The sequence below is a fragment of the Chinchilla lanigera genome, unplaced genomic scaffold (assembly GCF_000276665.1).
Source record: "Chinchilla lanigera isolate Chin_1 unplaced genomic scaffold, ChiLan1.0 scaffold00058, whole genome shotgun sequence".
Taxonomy (NCBI): domain Eukaryota; kingdom Metazoa; phylum Chordata; class Mammalia; order Rodentia; family Chinchillidae; genus Chinchilla; species Chinchilla lanigera.
In genome coordinates, this window is record NW_004955459.1 from 5760038 (window position 1) to 5777001 (window position 16964).

Sequence of the window (16964 nt, forward strand, 5' to 3'; positions counted from 1 at the left end):
TTACTTGGGAAAAGAGCATATGACTTTGGCTCTGAGGGTGATGAATTTTGGATGATATCACTTGGCAGTGATTAACCAAACAGGAGCAAGGTCTTGTGTGCAAAGAAAGCAACCCGAGGGATAAGATGATGATTATACTTCTTAATGAGACAGAGAAGCATAGCAGATCATTAAACTTTGTCAGAATTTATAATGCTTTTTAAAATTAATTAGCTTCCCATATATAAAGAAATTCAAATAGAAGGCCCCAGAGGAAATTCAGTGTAGCCTAAAGTGTGCAGATGGCCTAGTGAAGGTGTGCGACCCTTCAGGGCCAGGGGTATGTTAAAGCTGACCTCAGAAGCTTGGCCTAAATGTCTAAAGAAGCAAAACTTTGGATCGCTTATCCTATGCCAAATGCTATCTCAAGATATCGCATGCATAAAGCAAGCACTATTATAATCTTTTCTTAAAAAAAGAAAACTGAGTTCCCCAGAGAAACCAAGAATGCTATGATCCTACAAGGTGTGGGTGATAAAGTCATGCTGCCCATGTGTTTAATATGTGTTTAATATGGCTCTATGCTGCCCTGAAAAGTTTTCAAATGTCACTGCGAATTCTTAAAATCATCAAACATGTATACAAAAATCACAGGCTAAGGATGAAATGAATGTAACCACTGCATAAAAAGAAAGATTTGACACAGTACTATCACATGCTGGCTCTCCATCACAGTTGCAATCCACAAAAATATATTAGAACACAACTGGGAGATCCTAGGTTAGTTGCAATGTGGCCAGAGTAGATATAAAGAAAAAATTCTTCAGGTGATTTTGTGCAGAACTATGTGGGACGATGTAAGTAAGGGCTAGAGCATGGAGGTGTGTCCAGGAGCTGGTCCCATGCAGTTGCTAAACTTTATCCCTGAAGCATCTTAGCTGCATATGCTCGAGAACTGCAGGTTGCTGGCTTTAACTTTATGAATAAAAAATAGTAATGTGGTTATCAGAAGATTAATTGTAATGCTTTACCTTCAACAAAATTTTCCCATGCCATGTGACTAAGGACTTTGACCATATAGGGCATAGTGGGAAGGCCAAGAGCATAGAAATAATAGGCAATTGGGGACAGACCCTGTCTCAAAGAAAGCTTACTATTTAGCTTACTTTGGGGAAGCTGTTCATTCACTCCACAAGTTCAATTGCTATTGATCAAAATGGGCCTTATTCTGTAGTGAAAGCTGAGTATCTATGTAGATATGATTCTTGGCTGTATGGAAATCATTACTTGGCAGGTGATAATGTAATTCACAATGAAATATACATGTGAATACCTAGTTACATAGGTAGTTAATAGATAAATATAAAGAGATCATCTATATTTTATGATCAATACTATAAAAAAATTGTATGTTTCAAGGTAGGAAATCAAGAGTAATCTTATTCAAATTGGAAATAAATTGATACCCCTCTGAGAAAATATTATGACTGAGACTTATAAAAATTTTAACTAAGGAATGGAAGGAACTTCTGAGGCAGAGGGAATAGCCTGTACCAGAGCTACAGGGTCTGGCAGGGCAGATATCAACAGGGGTTGAGTTGCCTCACATTGATGGAGGGTGAGGCAGATGAGGTAGCCTGACATATGTAGGGCTCATACTTTGTAGACAGGCTTTTGGAGTTTTCCTACATGTGGTCAGAAATCATTGGCTTTCAGTAGGCAGGGGCTCAAACTCTGTGTTTTATGCTGCTGCTGCTGCTGCTGCTGCTGCTGCTGCTGCTGCTGCTGCTGGTTATAGCGGAGAGAACAGACTGAAAAAGAATTGCTGATTTGAAATTCAGGCGATACAGGTATAACTACACCAGGCCGGTGACTGAAGATGAAAAGAATGAACATACTTATGATGATTTTTGGAAGGAACGCTGATAGAACTTGATGATGGATTCACTGTGGGAAGAAAGAGACAGGAAAGATGGCAGGAATGACACCCAGATCTACTGTGGGCAGTTTGTAAATCTGTTAACATGAGTAAGAGGATAGAAAGAAGATTACATATTCCTGAATGTACAAGTTGATTAAGAACTGTGAGGGATTTATTAAATTGAAGGTATTTGTGACATAATCAAAAGGAGATGTTAAGCAAGCATATAGTGAGAGAGAGCTCAGAAAAACTGATGTGAGCTGCAAATGAACTAATGAACTTTTTCTAAAAGTATATACATTTTTGTAATTTTATAAATTTTAGGTTCCTTTGCTAAACCAATTTTTATAGTAGTAATAATTCCTACCTGAAAAGATTGCTATGAGATATGGGCTATGTGTCGCACAACACTAGACATATTGCATGACAGGAAGAGAGGGCGTGTTAACCACTATAGTCACATTTCTCATGAATGGCTAATTTAATGACAGAAAAGTTGCCACCAGTAGGAGAAATACTGTCTGTCTTATTCATCAATTGTTTCCATTAGTGACAATTCAGGATGGCTCCCTCATGTCCGCGTCTTTTTTCTCTCACAGTCACTATAAGACTTGCATTCACTTTATCAATTTTACATTGACATTTATTTCAAGTGTACATCTTCTTATACTCAAGTCAGCAATTCAGCAGGATGCGTACCCTTTACTCACTTGATTCACTAGAAGGAGGAAGATTGACTGAAGATGAACCAATCAGGCAACAGAGGTGACAAAGGAGGAAATACTGTCTTCAGTGATTCTTTGGAAAGAATAACACTGCAAGGTTGGCTGTGAGATATCCACATGTTGAAGATGTGTGAGGACCAAAATGAAATTGACATTCAATGCTAAGTGATTTTCCCATAATTATTCATTGTACATAGTTATTCAGCCTAGTAATCTTCATGTGAGGAGAACCTGTGCTACACTGAACACAGTGTAGAACACAGTGGGAGATGCCCTTCTATTCCACCGCTGGGAAAGGAGGAGCCTCGTGTGGCAAGAGGCTGAGATCCCGGAGCTGACGGTAAAGGAAATGAAGATGGAAGCAGACGCGGATGCGAGTCTAAGAGAGGATTCCTGTCTGCTGACAGATGTGGGCAAAGTTTCCCAAAAAGGCAACAAGGTACTGGCAATAGATTTCCTCCCTGTGTGTGTGCCCAGATGAGTACTAGATAAAACTAAGCAGGGACTCCTTGCTAGAAACTCTGCTATGTGCTTGATATACATCAACTCAAAATCTCATGGCCATCTCTAAAACACTTACCAGTGTCATTTTCAGATAAGAAAAGAAAACCTCAAAAGAAGTTGAACATTTGCTAGAAGTGTCATGATTTTTTAAGTTTAATTTTTAAACTTACTTTTAACTGACACCTTAAAACATAAAAATGATACATGTTCTGGGGGTACCATATGACATTTTGATAAACATATACATTATATAATGATTGAATGTAGTTAAACATATCTATCACCTTGAACATTTACTGTTCAAGTGAAAGCATTGAAATTTCTTTCTTCTATCTTTTTGAAATAAATGGGACATTATCATTCAAATCTCCTAATGGGGTGCACACAAGGAATCTGTTGCTCTGTCCCTACTTATGAGCACCCCAACACAAAAGCTCTTCTCATACAAAAGTGGCAGAAGCCAGAGTCATGTCAAACAGATCATCATAGTATTTATCTGTGGGGTAAAATTATCAAAGACAAACTATTTTTAAAACAAAACACTTAGAAAAAATAGACATTGCTTTTACTTGTAGTGATTTTAAAGCAGAATATACTGAAATACACCAATGAGCCTTGGAACAACTTCAATTTGGGAATTGCAGTTATAAATAACCTCAATTATTTAATGAAAAAAGGAATAATATATATAAATACCAATTAACATGGAATGGTCTGATAAATTTTGTACCTCTAACATATTTATATACATACGCACATGAGAAGGGAAGCCACCCATTACAAAGAATACTGTAATTATCTTTTTAAAAATTCAAAAGTGAGTGAGAAAGGCTGATCTCTAGGTCCAAAAAATTAAATAATCACTGTCTATTCTTGGAGCAAATAATAGGTATCAGACAGAGATCTTGCCCGAAGGAACAGAGAGGCTGAGGCTGATTCCAGCCTTCCAGATCACAGAGATGATGATGAGGTATGGTAATCTCATCAGTAAGACCTAAGATTGAAGCCTTGCGTGTGGTAGCGGGTGATAGATTGATAAAGTCCAGGAGCCAGAAAGACTTTAAAAGCAGGTGATATTTGAGCCATGGGGAATGCCAAGCAGGAGTCCCCCTGGTAAAGGAGAAGAACCTTCTATAGAAAAAGGTATAGCAGACAGTCAGTGTGGAACGTGAGAGAAGCTCATAGCCTGCATGGGGACCAGCTGTCAGAAGCATAGAGTGGTTGTCAAATAAGGACGATGCAGGAAATGTGGGAGTGGAACATTGAAAGTCTTCAGAAGTGTCAGTTGTCCCATATGGAAGAATCGACACTTCCTTTCATTTCCTTTCACTTCCTTTCAGAAGGTTCTAGAAAACCCAGAAACTGTCAGAATAGCTCCTGGAGTGACAGGTCTAAAAGTTAATGGGCAAGCTTCACTAGAAATCATCTTGTAAAAAAGCAATATTAAATAACCAGGGCCTTAAAAGGAAAACTAAAGATATGAGATATGTAAGCCTCATTTGGATAAAAAAGAAAGACAGAAACAAAACACAAGAGAACAAAATGAAAGCTTCCATGGCCTATAGACTATGGCAAATGAATGAAAGACAGTGAAACTCCTCTGTTCCCCAGCTATTTTAATTTTCTCACAAGGAGGATGCTTTTCAAACTGGAGAGGATGGACTTCCTTTGCTGGGAGTTGACACCCAAGGGAGGTTGGGAAGGATGAGGACTATGTGATGATACCAACAACTGTACTCTACTAGCCAGATGAATTCTATTTTGTCCTGTCCTGTCCTCTCCTGTCCTTTCCTTTCCTGTCCTGTCCTGTCCTATCCTATCCTATTTTCTATTCTATTCTATTCTATTCTATTCTATTCTATTCTATTCTATTCTATTCTATTCTATTCTATTCTAATGAACCAGGAATTGAAATCAGGACCTCACACTTGCCAGGTAGGTGCTATGCTGTTGAGACATCCCCAGCCCCATGAATTCTACTTCTTGTAAACATCTTTATTGCACACTGCCTCTGTGCATGAGGTACAGTAAAACCCCATGGCTGTCTAGCCACCCTGCCTGCCAACTCTTATGCTGTCTGGGGCTCCTCAGTGTCTGAGGATGACTGCTCAAATTTGGAGACCAGCTAATGCGGAAGGTGGTGTCTGATTCATTCTTCTTGAAAACAGTCATACTGTCTCCACAGGTCCTCCTATTCTCTGTGTTTTGTCACATGCTTGTGACCCCATTGTAGGCTGCTAATAATGCCAATCATTACACATACACTTACTGTTTGGACACTGTCTGCTTGTCTTAGTTACTTTTCTCTCATTGCTCGGACAAAATACCTGACACCCAAAATTAAGGAAGGAAAGGTTTATTTCACTTACAGTTTGTGAAGGTTTCAGTCCATACTTGGCAGATTACAAGGCAGAGTGGCACATGGCAGAGGGCTACAGCTTATGGTGGCAGAACACGGCAAAGCAACAAGCACAAAATCCAGGAATGGCGGCAAGCAGCCTCTTCCTCTCCCTTACATATGCAAACTATCCAGCCCAGGGCGGGTGTAGCTCTCACACCCATAATCAATCAAACTCTAAAAGCCTGCCCCATGACCACATGAGTCTTTGGGGGGACACCCAGACACAAGCCATAACACTGCTCAATGCCCTGCTGGGCTCTGGGACTCCTAGCACACTCAGCTGTAGCCTTTGCAAGAGTTAGAGGGAGGTAGAAGAGACAGATACCAGATAAACAATTGTGGAATTAACAATAAAAAATTTTAAAAGGTACTTCAAAGTACAAACATGAGACTTAAAAAGATTTAGAATAAGATATTCATTTTCCTTGTATCTGTGGGGCATTGCATGTGGCTTAATATACTAAGTGCTAAATAATGACAACTGACTGAATAAATTAGTAAATGAATGAAAGAAAGAATATGGTGATTTCTCCAAAATGATAAAGGTTCATGTCTTAGGAAGTTACAGACCTGTGAATTCTTAATAATCTTTAGTTGTTTATTCAAATAAAATTTGAGAAGATTCATTAAGCCCACAGAAGCGAAATCAATTCCATACAAACTATAATTGTTTTATCAACATGTAACATGATTACCTAACTGAGAGAATGAGGCTTGACCAATGCATTTACCCACCAATGAATGTTTACCAAGTAGCTCCTGGTGGCTTTTAGGTTCTGACATTTGATAGTCAAACAGCTTCACCTCATGCCTCTAAATTTATATTACATGCAGGGTCTTGGGGAGGCTCACAACAAACAGATGAGATAATATAAAGAAGTGGGATTCTTGTTTGTGTTTTACAGTAAACAAAGACATGTCACATAACCAGCCGTTAATAGTGTGTGCCCAGAAAGTAAGGCAAGTGTGTCTAGAGGGAAGGCCAGGGTGAGCTTCTTTGAAGAGGTAACATTAGAACTGAGAATTATACCAACAGGACCAGTATGAATTCTGGGTAAAGTTGTTTGGTCATAAGACACCAAACTCCTGGCATATTTTAGGAAAACCAAGAGAGCTGTGTGGTCAGCAGAAGTAAAAGGAAGTTGAAGAGGTACGTAGGGAATAGTCAGTGGGCTTTACTTAAGAAGACTGGGTTTCATTTCAATTGAATCAGGAAAGAAAATGATATAATTTCGATATTTAGAAAGATGACTTTGGTACCTGTGTAGAAACATGAGCTTGCATGATTGGGGTGTGGCAGGGAGCTCACATCAGAGGCTATGGGACATGTCAGACAGCAGATTCTGTTCACAGTGTGATGAAAAGCTCACATATTTCCTATGTGCTCTAGAAAAACGAAATGGGCTCTACTGTTCAGTGTAACTTACTCAGCAGCACCAGATATTCCAAAGAAGAAGAAGCAAGGATAACTCCTAGGAGAGGGATGTTTATGCCATTTACTGACATACGGGGGGATGGGGAGGGGCAGGTTTTGAGGTGAGGATTGATTGTGTTCCACTTTTGCTCTATTAATTTGAGGTATTTGTTATTCTTTCAAATGGTGATATCAAGAAGGCAATTGCATATATGATTCCAGAGGTCTGGCCAGGAATTGACCCATGTGTAGATGTTGTTAAAATTTTGGAGTGCTATAAATTTAGCTAGTCAGAGGGTATAGAAAGAACCTACCAGAAGGCCTGCAACTAAGCCCTAAGAAGAAGTAAGTGTAGTAAATGAGGTAGGAGGATAAACTGGGATTTTTAAAAATGGAAATTGCTCTTTGAACCAAATACTGTGAGAATTCAGGGCAAGAGAAATGAGGTGACCCTGTGAATTTGTCTGCATGGATGCTTCTAGTGTATCTTGACTAAAATAGTTTCTGTAGAACATTCTTCATTAATCAGTGGTCTCCCACAGAATCAGAACCACCATAATGCTTATATATATTGGAAGATTTATTGTAAGCTATGGTTTATGAAATTTAGGTGTTGGTTAAGTGTGAAGTCCACTGGGCAACTACCTGGAAGACAGGTGGGAAACGCAGGCAGGAGCTGAAGCTGTGGCCCACACGTTAGATTTCTTCTTTCTTAGGGAAATTTCAGCACTGCTCTTGAAATCTTTCAACTGATTGAATCAAGGTTACAAGATTATCTAGGATACTCTGAATTAAAGTTAACATTTTTTATGTCAACCACATTACAGCAACATTTAGAACGGTTTTGGATTGAATAACTGGGACTCTAGCCTGGTCAAGTTGACACATTGAACTGACCCTCAGATGTCTAAAAGTTGATTGGTTTGAGATTCGATGCAAAAGGAGGTGAGCAGGTGGAGGCAGCAAGTGAAGAAAGCAACTACGCTGTGAAGATGATGGAAAAAGGAGAGAGGAGGCTGCTAACAGGGCCAGAGGGGTTGGTCATTGCTATTTTGTTCAGTAGCACATACATTAAGGTTTTATGCTCATTCGAAAAATCCAGGTCAGAGGAAGATAAGCTCATGCAGAAAGAAAGAACTGGATATGGAGGCATTTTGAGGCATTGGCTTTAAACAGAGTTTAAGAGATGTGTTCTTTCCTCCCCATCCCAAGGGTAAAAGCACCAAAGGGCAGCAACTAGGCTGAGGACTTTAGGTTTCCATTGTGAGGTGCTCTTCAGGGAAGGTCATTTTCTGTACAGCAGCTCACTGAGCTAGTTAACATCACGTCACTAGCCATGCTTCCTTGAAACAATTCATCCTTATGGAGGATGTTCTGGATATACCACTGACACAGAGAGACCTAGGACTGGCATCCCCCAAAGTCAGGAGTTCTCAGTTTCATCCACAATTGGGCCCCCACAGATCTGAGGATCTTTGAATACCATAGAAAATCTTACATGTTATTGTGGACATTTTTCTGAGGAAAGGATCCCTTGTTACCATTGCCATTAGATCCTCAAAAAGGTCCATCATCAGAGAAAGTCAGACATGCTGCTCAAAGATATCATGTAAGCCTGCAGTCCCTGGTTTACCTGAAACCATGAGTCTTTCTGTAAGAGCAAACAGTGCGGGTGAGCAATGGGTGTGAATACTGAAGAGAGAGCTCCAACAAGGGCAGAGCTAAAATATAAAGTATGAGGACATATTAAAGAACAGGGCAATGATGAGGTCAAAACAGACTACTAGAAAAATAATAGCAGTAATCTTTCTTATCTCTTAGAGCATGACACTTGTACATTTTATTTAGAAACAAACAAAAACAAAAGGAAAAAAGTAAATCCTCAGTGTAGTGACAACTTGTTAGCAAGAGCTAAGTTACGAGGAGAATCCAGATGAGGCACAGAAGGAAAAGGAAGTCCCTCCCTGGCCTGATGGTTTGTTGATGCTGTGTTCTAAATCATATTCTTTCTGAAAGTGCTTGTTCAAGATAAATCCAGTCATTTCACAAGCAAATCTCCTACGTGCAGATTTTTTTGTTAGATGACATACCCTATACACATAGTTTGCCTGGAGAGCTATAACATTTGCTTTGTGAGTCTCCATTCCCAGAAATATCAGTACAGCATGTTTGCAGTGGGACTAGGGAAAGGTGTTTTTACAGAGCACTTCAAATGGTTCTGAAGCAGGCTTTTGGTTATATAATGTGGAAAACAGGTAAGGCACGTCACATATCAGGCATTCCTGCAACCCAAACCAGAAACCTGCTGAACTCATTTAAATGAAAGTACTGGTGATCAAGTGTATTTATTCATTTGAGGTCATTGATTGCTAGTGTCTAACACTAGGGATGTCATTGCTTATAGCAGACAAACAGCCTGTGATGAGGCAATTCTAAGTTTCTGGACGAAGCCTATGGGGGAGAATTATAGGGATGAGAAGCTTCCTTGGATGATTCTGACCTTCTACAGTGATTACCAATTCCACCCATGTCTCCAGCTTTCCGTGTGTGCAAGATGGAGCTGTACTTTCAAATTCAGCATAAACAACTCTCAAAGCAATAGACGCATATCATAATTCTAGAAGAGAAGCATTCTGTGAGTTACACTGCATTGAAATCATCCTCCTTCTGGAACAAGTGAAGGAGAATGTTTTTCCTTTGTGGTTCTAGGGTAAGAAGACTTTCATAATAACTCACCTCATTTCTGGTGAAAAACTGAAAATAGCAAGTTCTTTTATTCCAAGTGACATAAATTTGCCAACCCCAAGAGCTCTTAGTGTTGAACTTTTTGTTGGATCTTTGCTACATTATTGTCTCAAAATTCCTTCAGCCTCTGAAAGAAGTGTAGTTGTCTTATTCTTGGGTGAAGTACACATATTATGGAAGGAGTAGGACTAATTGTATACAACACTTTCCTTTCTTGGGGTGGATAAACTGATGTCCTGTGTCTGGTGGCACACATAGGTACTCACTATAGGAGCATCCATACACCTCCACTCTCATGCCGATCTTGCCACTGGGGTTCCACTCCAGGGGCACAAAGCGAATGAAGCGGGCCCTCACTGAGTGTAGCAGCTTGTGATGCACCACGCTGTCGGCGTTCATGTTTCCTGCGAAGGTCTATGAGGAGAGAGACACCTGTGAGGGCTGTGTTACAAAGGAGCACACCAGAAACCACATGCGATTACACGAGTCTTTCAGGAAAACAACCTTCAATTGAAAGACTATACATTATACTTTAAGCAACCCTTCTCCCCCACCATTAATGACCAGCCAAAATTTATAAATACAGCTGTCCTAGCAAGTCGCATATATAACACCCCCAAAAGTTTTACAGAGTTCATGATAAAATGTAGGTCCAGTACTCCTAACATTCCTAATCACTATGGATGGGGCAATGACTGATGATCTCTTATAAGGAAAGGTTTTTACTGAAGTTATTGCTGTCATTATTTCAGTTCAGTCACTGTACTATGCATTTTCCATTGTAGTTATAGCCATTTTACAGATTCAATAAAACTGGACTCTAGAGAGAAAAAAGGGGAAGTAAAAACATCTCCAAATCACCCACCTGGTTGGTAACTGCCCTGACATACAATTCCAAGGTTGTCTTATTTCAAACCTAATGCAATGTCTGCAGCCCTCAGTCTTCACCACTACTGTTGTTCATTGCTACAGGAGGGAGATATCACAACTCATATTCATATGTAATTCATTTTCAGCAATTGTGATCCAAAGGCTTGTAGGTCATCTTTCTTTTTAAATTGGGGAAAATATACATAACATAAATATTAACCACTTTAAAATAATTAATTCAGCGGCATTAAGCACATTCATGTTGTTGTGCAAACTTTACCCCCTCCTGCTCAAACTTCATCTTTAAAACAGGCTGTCTGCTGGCACACTGGTGTGCTTGCTCCATTTTTTGAGACAGCATCTGTCTTCTTTCCAAGCCCAATGATTTATGGATAAACCTGCCTGCCTTTGTGCAGTCAACACTGAGTAAAACGCCATTTGCTTTTTCAAATGGCCAAAGTGATTCTTGTCTACTTAATGGAAACCATTTTCAAGGAATCTTCAATAACCTTGATTATATTTTCACAATACCTAGGAATCTAGGGTATCTTGAACAATCTCTGACATTTCTATTACCCACACCACACCTGCCGGCTCTGATGTTAGGCACAGTAATTCACATGATATAATCGAATGGTGGCTTCTCAAGAAGGAAGGAGTTGGCTTCCTGTGCTGCCGCTGCTCACGCAGCACAGCTCTGTGTAAGAAGTGGTTTGGTGCAAAGGGCTTCCTGAGATTCAAGTCCATGTCTTCATCCCATGTGTTTGTTCTGGCCATTTCTCTTCACCCAAATAAAGGATGATTTTATTTGATCCACTTGGCCTGCTCCTGCTGGGCCAGCTCCCACCTGGCACAGGCAGGAGGTTGTGAGCATTTGCTTCCCATTCCCTTGCTCACCTGGAAAGGGCTTCTTTCCATGAGATTTTTGTTCTTTTTAAAATTTCTGTGTTTATCTCTGTGATTTATATACAAAAAGAAAGACGTGACGGGTCTGGTGATTTCTCACTGCTTTGTATGGAGTAAAGAATTTTGTTTCCCTACAACCTAATGGGAGGAACTTCCACTTTCCACTCTGGATTTCTCATTGACTGTGAGTGTATCAATGTCCAGGCATGTGAATCCAGGGTCTGTGGTGTCACTTTTCTAACCCAAAGGTATAACAGGAACTTATCCACTCTGAGGATAACCAGGCATTCCCTCTTAGGTTCTGTGTAATTTGAAGGCAGAATATATCCTAATGATATCTTAATGTCTAATTGTGTATCCATATAAAGGTTTGTTTTATGATCTGCAAATGCTTTGAGTTTATTCCTTTAGTCACAGATGCTCTGCTCTGAAGAGAAGGAACTCTGACTGTCATTTAAAGATGGCAGTGATCTCTTATGGCTGTGAACTGGATAAGCAAATTGCAAATCATTCTGTGTCTCACTCTCTTGCAGTCTTATGATTGAAGTCACATGCTCTCCAATACTTCCTGTCTCATAGCTGTATCACAGACTCAGAGGCTCCGGCTCAGGCTCATCCAGTGTCATAGAGTTTAGAGATCCTAAAACTTTCAATGCCCAGTCCCAGGGCACACATGGAGCTTACAGTCTACAATCACCTCAAAAGCACTTGATGCTGAGGCAGATTGAGTGCAAACAAAACTATAACCAGCCCCACACCAAGCTCATGAGAGAAGATGATCATAGAGATTCTGCTTACAGCCCAAGAATCTCACTTTTCTCCCATCATCACCTCCATATGTAACTGAAGTCAGGTTCCTGCAAGAAAGTCATTGTTGAGACTTTTCCATTTTCAAGGGTATTCTCCATGCCAGCAGCTTGCTTGGCTCTTTTCACATTCACTTGTCCCTACTTCTCAAGAAGGAACATTTGCACCAACTTACACACACACCTACACACACACACACACACACACACAAACCTTGCTGAGTTTACCATGTACCTTGCCATTGTGTTGTCACTTTACAAGTGTCCTCACATCACCCTGTGCCTCAGAGAGGCTCATGGCATGAAGGCATCACAGAAGGGCACATCCTTCCCACTTCAATTCTGGATGATATTCTATGCACTATTTCTCAGAAGGTTCCTAAATCCATGGCAATTTGTATTATACTGAACTTGGATACAGCCCTTTTATAGTTGTAATGAGATTCACATAATTATTACTATTAAATATCATGCATGTGGTCTTTAACAAAACAGTTTACTGATTCTTGCCTTAAATATTTATCTGTCTACCTGTCTGTCTATCCATTCATACATTTATTTATTTTTGTGGTGCTGTGGATGAAACCCAGGGTCTCATGCATGATAGAAAAGCATTCTATTAAACTCTACTTCCTGCTCTAGTAATTCACTGGTTTTAGTCCTACGTAGTAACGTAGTGCAGAAGTTTATCTTTCTTTTCCAGTAGATGAAGCACTTGAGGCTGACAGACATTAAGTTTTATGTAATGGTCCCAATAGGATTGTGAAAATTTGCAAAGAAACTCTTTGAAAAGAAATTCAGTCTCCCATATCCCTCCCCAGAGAACTTTCTATCACATATGGCACAAATATTGTAAAAGATACAAAGCAATGGAAGGGGATCCCAGAATGAGCGCCCTATAATTGGGCAAGTAGAAGAATTCACAAGAAGTAAGAAAGAGGAGAGTAAGAAAGTGAGCCCTGCTCCTTCCCCTTTGCCACTCACCCGGGAGAGTAAACACCATCTTGGCTTAAGAATGATGAACCTGTGGAGAGGATGAAGGTGCTGATGCTCTCCCGCTGCTCCCTGTCAGGCAGGTAATGGAGTGAGTGTGAACTATGAGGCTAAGATCAGGACTAGTCTTAGCAGTGGAGGCTGCACAGGTCAGAGTTAGGTGACTCCAGAGTGACTACTTTGGCTTCAGTAACAGCACTGCAGTCAACCCACCCGTAGTGATGCTCTGCCTGCATGTAAGATTATAAGCATCTAGGTGCCACCAGGCAGACATTATTAATTGGCCTAACTGCAGTCTGTTACAAAAAGATAACAGGAACAATAACTGAATTTTGTAGCCCTGATTTTGACAGAGAATAATGGGAAGTTTAAGGGAGCTGCTATTTCAAATCCAGGGCTCTGTTTGTCACACAGTGTTTCCTAAGGGTGTGTTTTTAAGAGAACTGGGGAAGTTGGAGAGAATAAAAGGTGAGCTTTGGGTGCAAATCCTAACAACCCTGATGATGTCCACTCCTCATCCTCAGCAAGGCACTTGGACAGTAACTCCCTTGGTCAAACAGGTTGTGTCTTGTTTAAACCACAATATCTGTCTTGGTTCATGGAACACAGTATTTCCTAAAGGTGTAATGATATGGATTTCAATAACTTGAACAAATCATTTGTAGTTGATTCAAAACCTATACATTACCTTGATGTTGCTGAAACTGTGACTAGAAACTTACTGAATGAGGCAATAGATGAACAAAGATACATCAATAACTTCTCTGCATTTACATATGCAAGTGACATTGTAGTCACTTATATTCTTAGCAATACAAATACCACTCAAAAAAATAAAACAGAAAGAACCATGTTCCTATACAAAATACTTGTAAAAATATTTTAATGTGAGAGTATATTCTGAAATAGTGACCTACTAATATAGGGAAGAGTTTTGCAAATTTTATTTAAATTTTCTGAATAACGTTCTAAGGACTCTTTCCAAAAATGAGTGCAAACTAAAACTAAAAAGAGACTGAAAGCCCAGAGCCAATTATAAATACATTTGTATTTGATAAAATACATTTAATAAAGCAAAGGGGAATTAGCATGCAAATTATAGAGTTAAAGTCAAAATGAGAAACCCACTCAGACTCTAATGTTCCAACCACATCTGCAGAGGTATGTGCAGAAATGGATTTCCAACAGGCACATAGAGAAAAGCAGCCACTGCAGGTGGATGAGAATGATTCTAAAATGTTGGATTTTAAAAGGTTAAAAGAAAAGTTAAACTGTTGAATTATCCTCTTTTTCCTCATCTTTCTTGTTTATAGTGCTTCTTTGTGATGGTCTTTTTAGAGTAGCAGTAGGGTACCTACTGCCCTTTCAAAGGAACTGTTATTTAATTAGACTAGAAAAGCACTCAGACCTCAGTTGCTATATAGGAACATAGCTGCATTTTAATATTTGACAAAAAGGTAGGACTGATCCATGCTACTCCCCACCCAGCTTCTTTTGCCTGTTTATGACCTCCAGTGTAAACGAATAATGCAAGGACTTCAGAGAACGGTATGGATAGCCTCACCCTCAAATGACTCAGCTTAATATGGTTCAGCACAACAGCCAGAAGCTCTGCACAGTGCTCTGTGCGCTCAGAATGGTAAGGTGTGATCTATGCATTTCCTATTTATGATATTTTCAACTTGCAAGGCCTTTATTGGGCTGGAACCTGATTGTTAAATCAACACATATCCACAGAGAAAAACTGTCACTTCTACCCTATTGTAATAACCAGCTGGAGGGAGCGTGGGCTCACACAGCCCACTCAGGCAGGTGCTCCATCAGGAGTCCCTGCCACCTCTACTCTCACTCTGTCTGGACTCTAATTCTACGATGGGTGATGTATGAGCTTTCTCTCCAGTCTTTAGCATCAGAAACCTCTCCAATGGGCCTTGGTGCTTCCACAGTGCCGTCCACCCACTCAAGCCCATGACATCTGTGCTCTTGCACAGTATGTGACCAAGCCAACACTTTGCTACTTGCCTCCTCATTCTCACCTTAGCTGTCAATTGTCCTCCTGAAACCCAGTGTGCCCATTCAGAAAATGAAATCTAAAGGGATGTCCCAATATTGGCCACTATGTTATTAATTTACTCATAGGAACATTGCTTCTGATGCATATGTTATTAGCTACAATGTCCCCAAACACATAGCTGGAACCCCATCCCCAAACACTGCATAAGTCTGTTTCTAACCCCAGTACCTGGATATTATAGGACTTGACAGAAGTTACCGATAGCCTGTGTTATGGCTTGTGCCTAGATGTCCCCACAAGGCTTCATGGAGTCATGGGGTGGGGGAGGGACTGAATCTAGAATGTGTGATCCATGGTCCATTGTTGAGGTTAAAGGTGTAACACCCTCCCTAGGACAAGTCGCCTAAATACAATATAAGGGACTGAAAGAAGCTTGTTCTCCCCACTTTCTCTCTCTCCCTCTCTCTCTCTCCCTCCCTCTCTCTCTCTCTCTCTCTCTCTCTCTCTCTCTCTCTCTCTCTCTCTCATTGCTTTTGCTGTCTCCCACAGCCATGAACGCTTGCCCCTCTGCCATTTGCCCTTTGCCTTGCAGCCAGCCAATCATGGACTAAAACCTTTGGAAACTGTTAGCTAAACAAACCTTTGTTCCTTTAACTTTAGCTGTCTTAGCAATGAGAAAAGTAACTAAGACAACCTGTGAAGATGTAGGTGATGGGTTTAATTAAAGGCTTCTCCCACGTGAGGTCCCAGTGCCATCAGAATGACCTGTACCTGACCCAAAGCAGAAAAATCCAGTTTTCTAGAGGTGAGAACCCCACAGTATGCAGGATGTGGACCTCTGCCTCCACTCACATTGACAAAGTGATGAGTTCTATATCCCATGCCTGCATCACTCTCTCAGTTGATGAACCAGTGTCCTTTCTGTAGCTGTTTGCATGAAAACTTTCCAGTCAGTAATTTAAGCACAGATAGAGGTCACTGAGCTGCAAGAGTTGAAGCACCAGGAAGGGGAATTGATGAAGTTATTTTAAAGTAGAATTTAAAGATCCCTCCAATCTCCTTTAGCTTCTGTTTCTAGCTTTGAGAGCCAAGCAGTATCAGTTTGAAGGAAAGTTTCTGAATTATGGGGCACGAAATTCTTCCAAGACCACTAGAACTTTATGTGGATAAGGGACTGACAGCTTTCTTATGGAAATTATTGGGTCTAGCTCACTTATTATGAGAAAATAAAATATAAGTAACTAATAAAGCAACTATGTACATTAACCAAGAGCCAAATTAAAATATGACTTATCCTTGGATGAGCTAGACCACTAATTCTTTTTGAAGCTATGATGCATGTGAAGATAAATATTCATTAAATAAATGAGGGCACACATGTAACACACTTCCATTGTTCCATTGTTGTCGTGATTATTCTGAAACTGAAGAATTTGTACAACTTCTGCTGTGTTAAATATGAGGGGTAAGAAAGGGATCGCTGACAACTATGTCACATATTTATGTTTCCATCTCTGGGCTGAGAGCTCTAACACCAACATGTATGGTAGCTTCACCATATGGTGCATGCCTCAGAAGACTGAAATACCCACTTACAAAAGTCACATTTTTCACACTCCACTAAAGCAAAAAGAAACAACGCCTTTACCCTTCTAAAAAATAAACAGAATGCTTTCTTCTTGATTG

General features: G+C 40.1%; 1 protein-coding gene across 1 annotated transcript in view; it reads right to left on the reverse strand.

Moving 5' to 3' along the window:
• Cntnap5 (contactin associated protein-like 5) overlaps positions 1 to 16964 on the reverse strand; it is an 809758-nt gene that overhangs the window by 447444 nt on the left and 345350 nt on the right. Inside the window, exon 4 of the mRNA XM_013521091.1 lies at positions 9956 to 10103. Within this exon, the coding sequence (XP_013376545.1) occupies positions 9956 to 10103 (148 nt within the window). The remainder of the gene's footprint in view (positions 1 to 9955; positions 10104 to 16964) is intronic.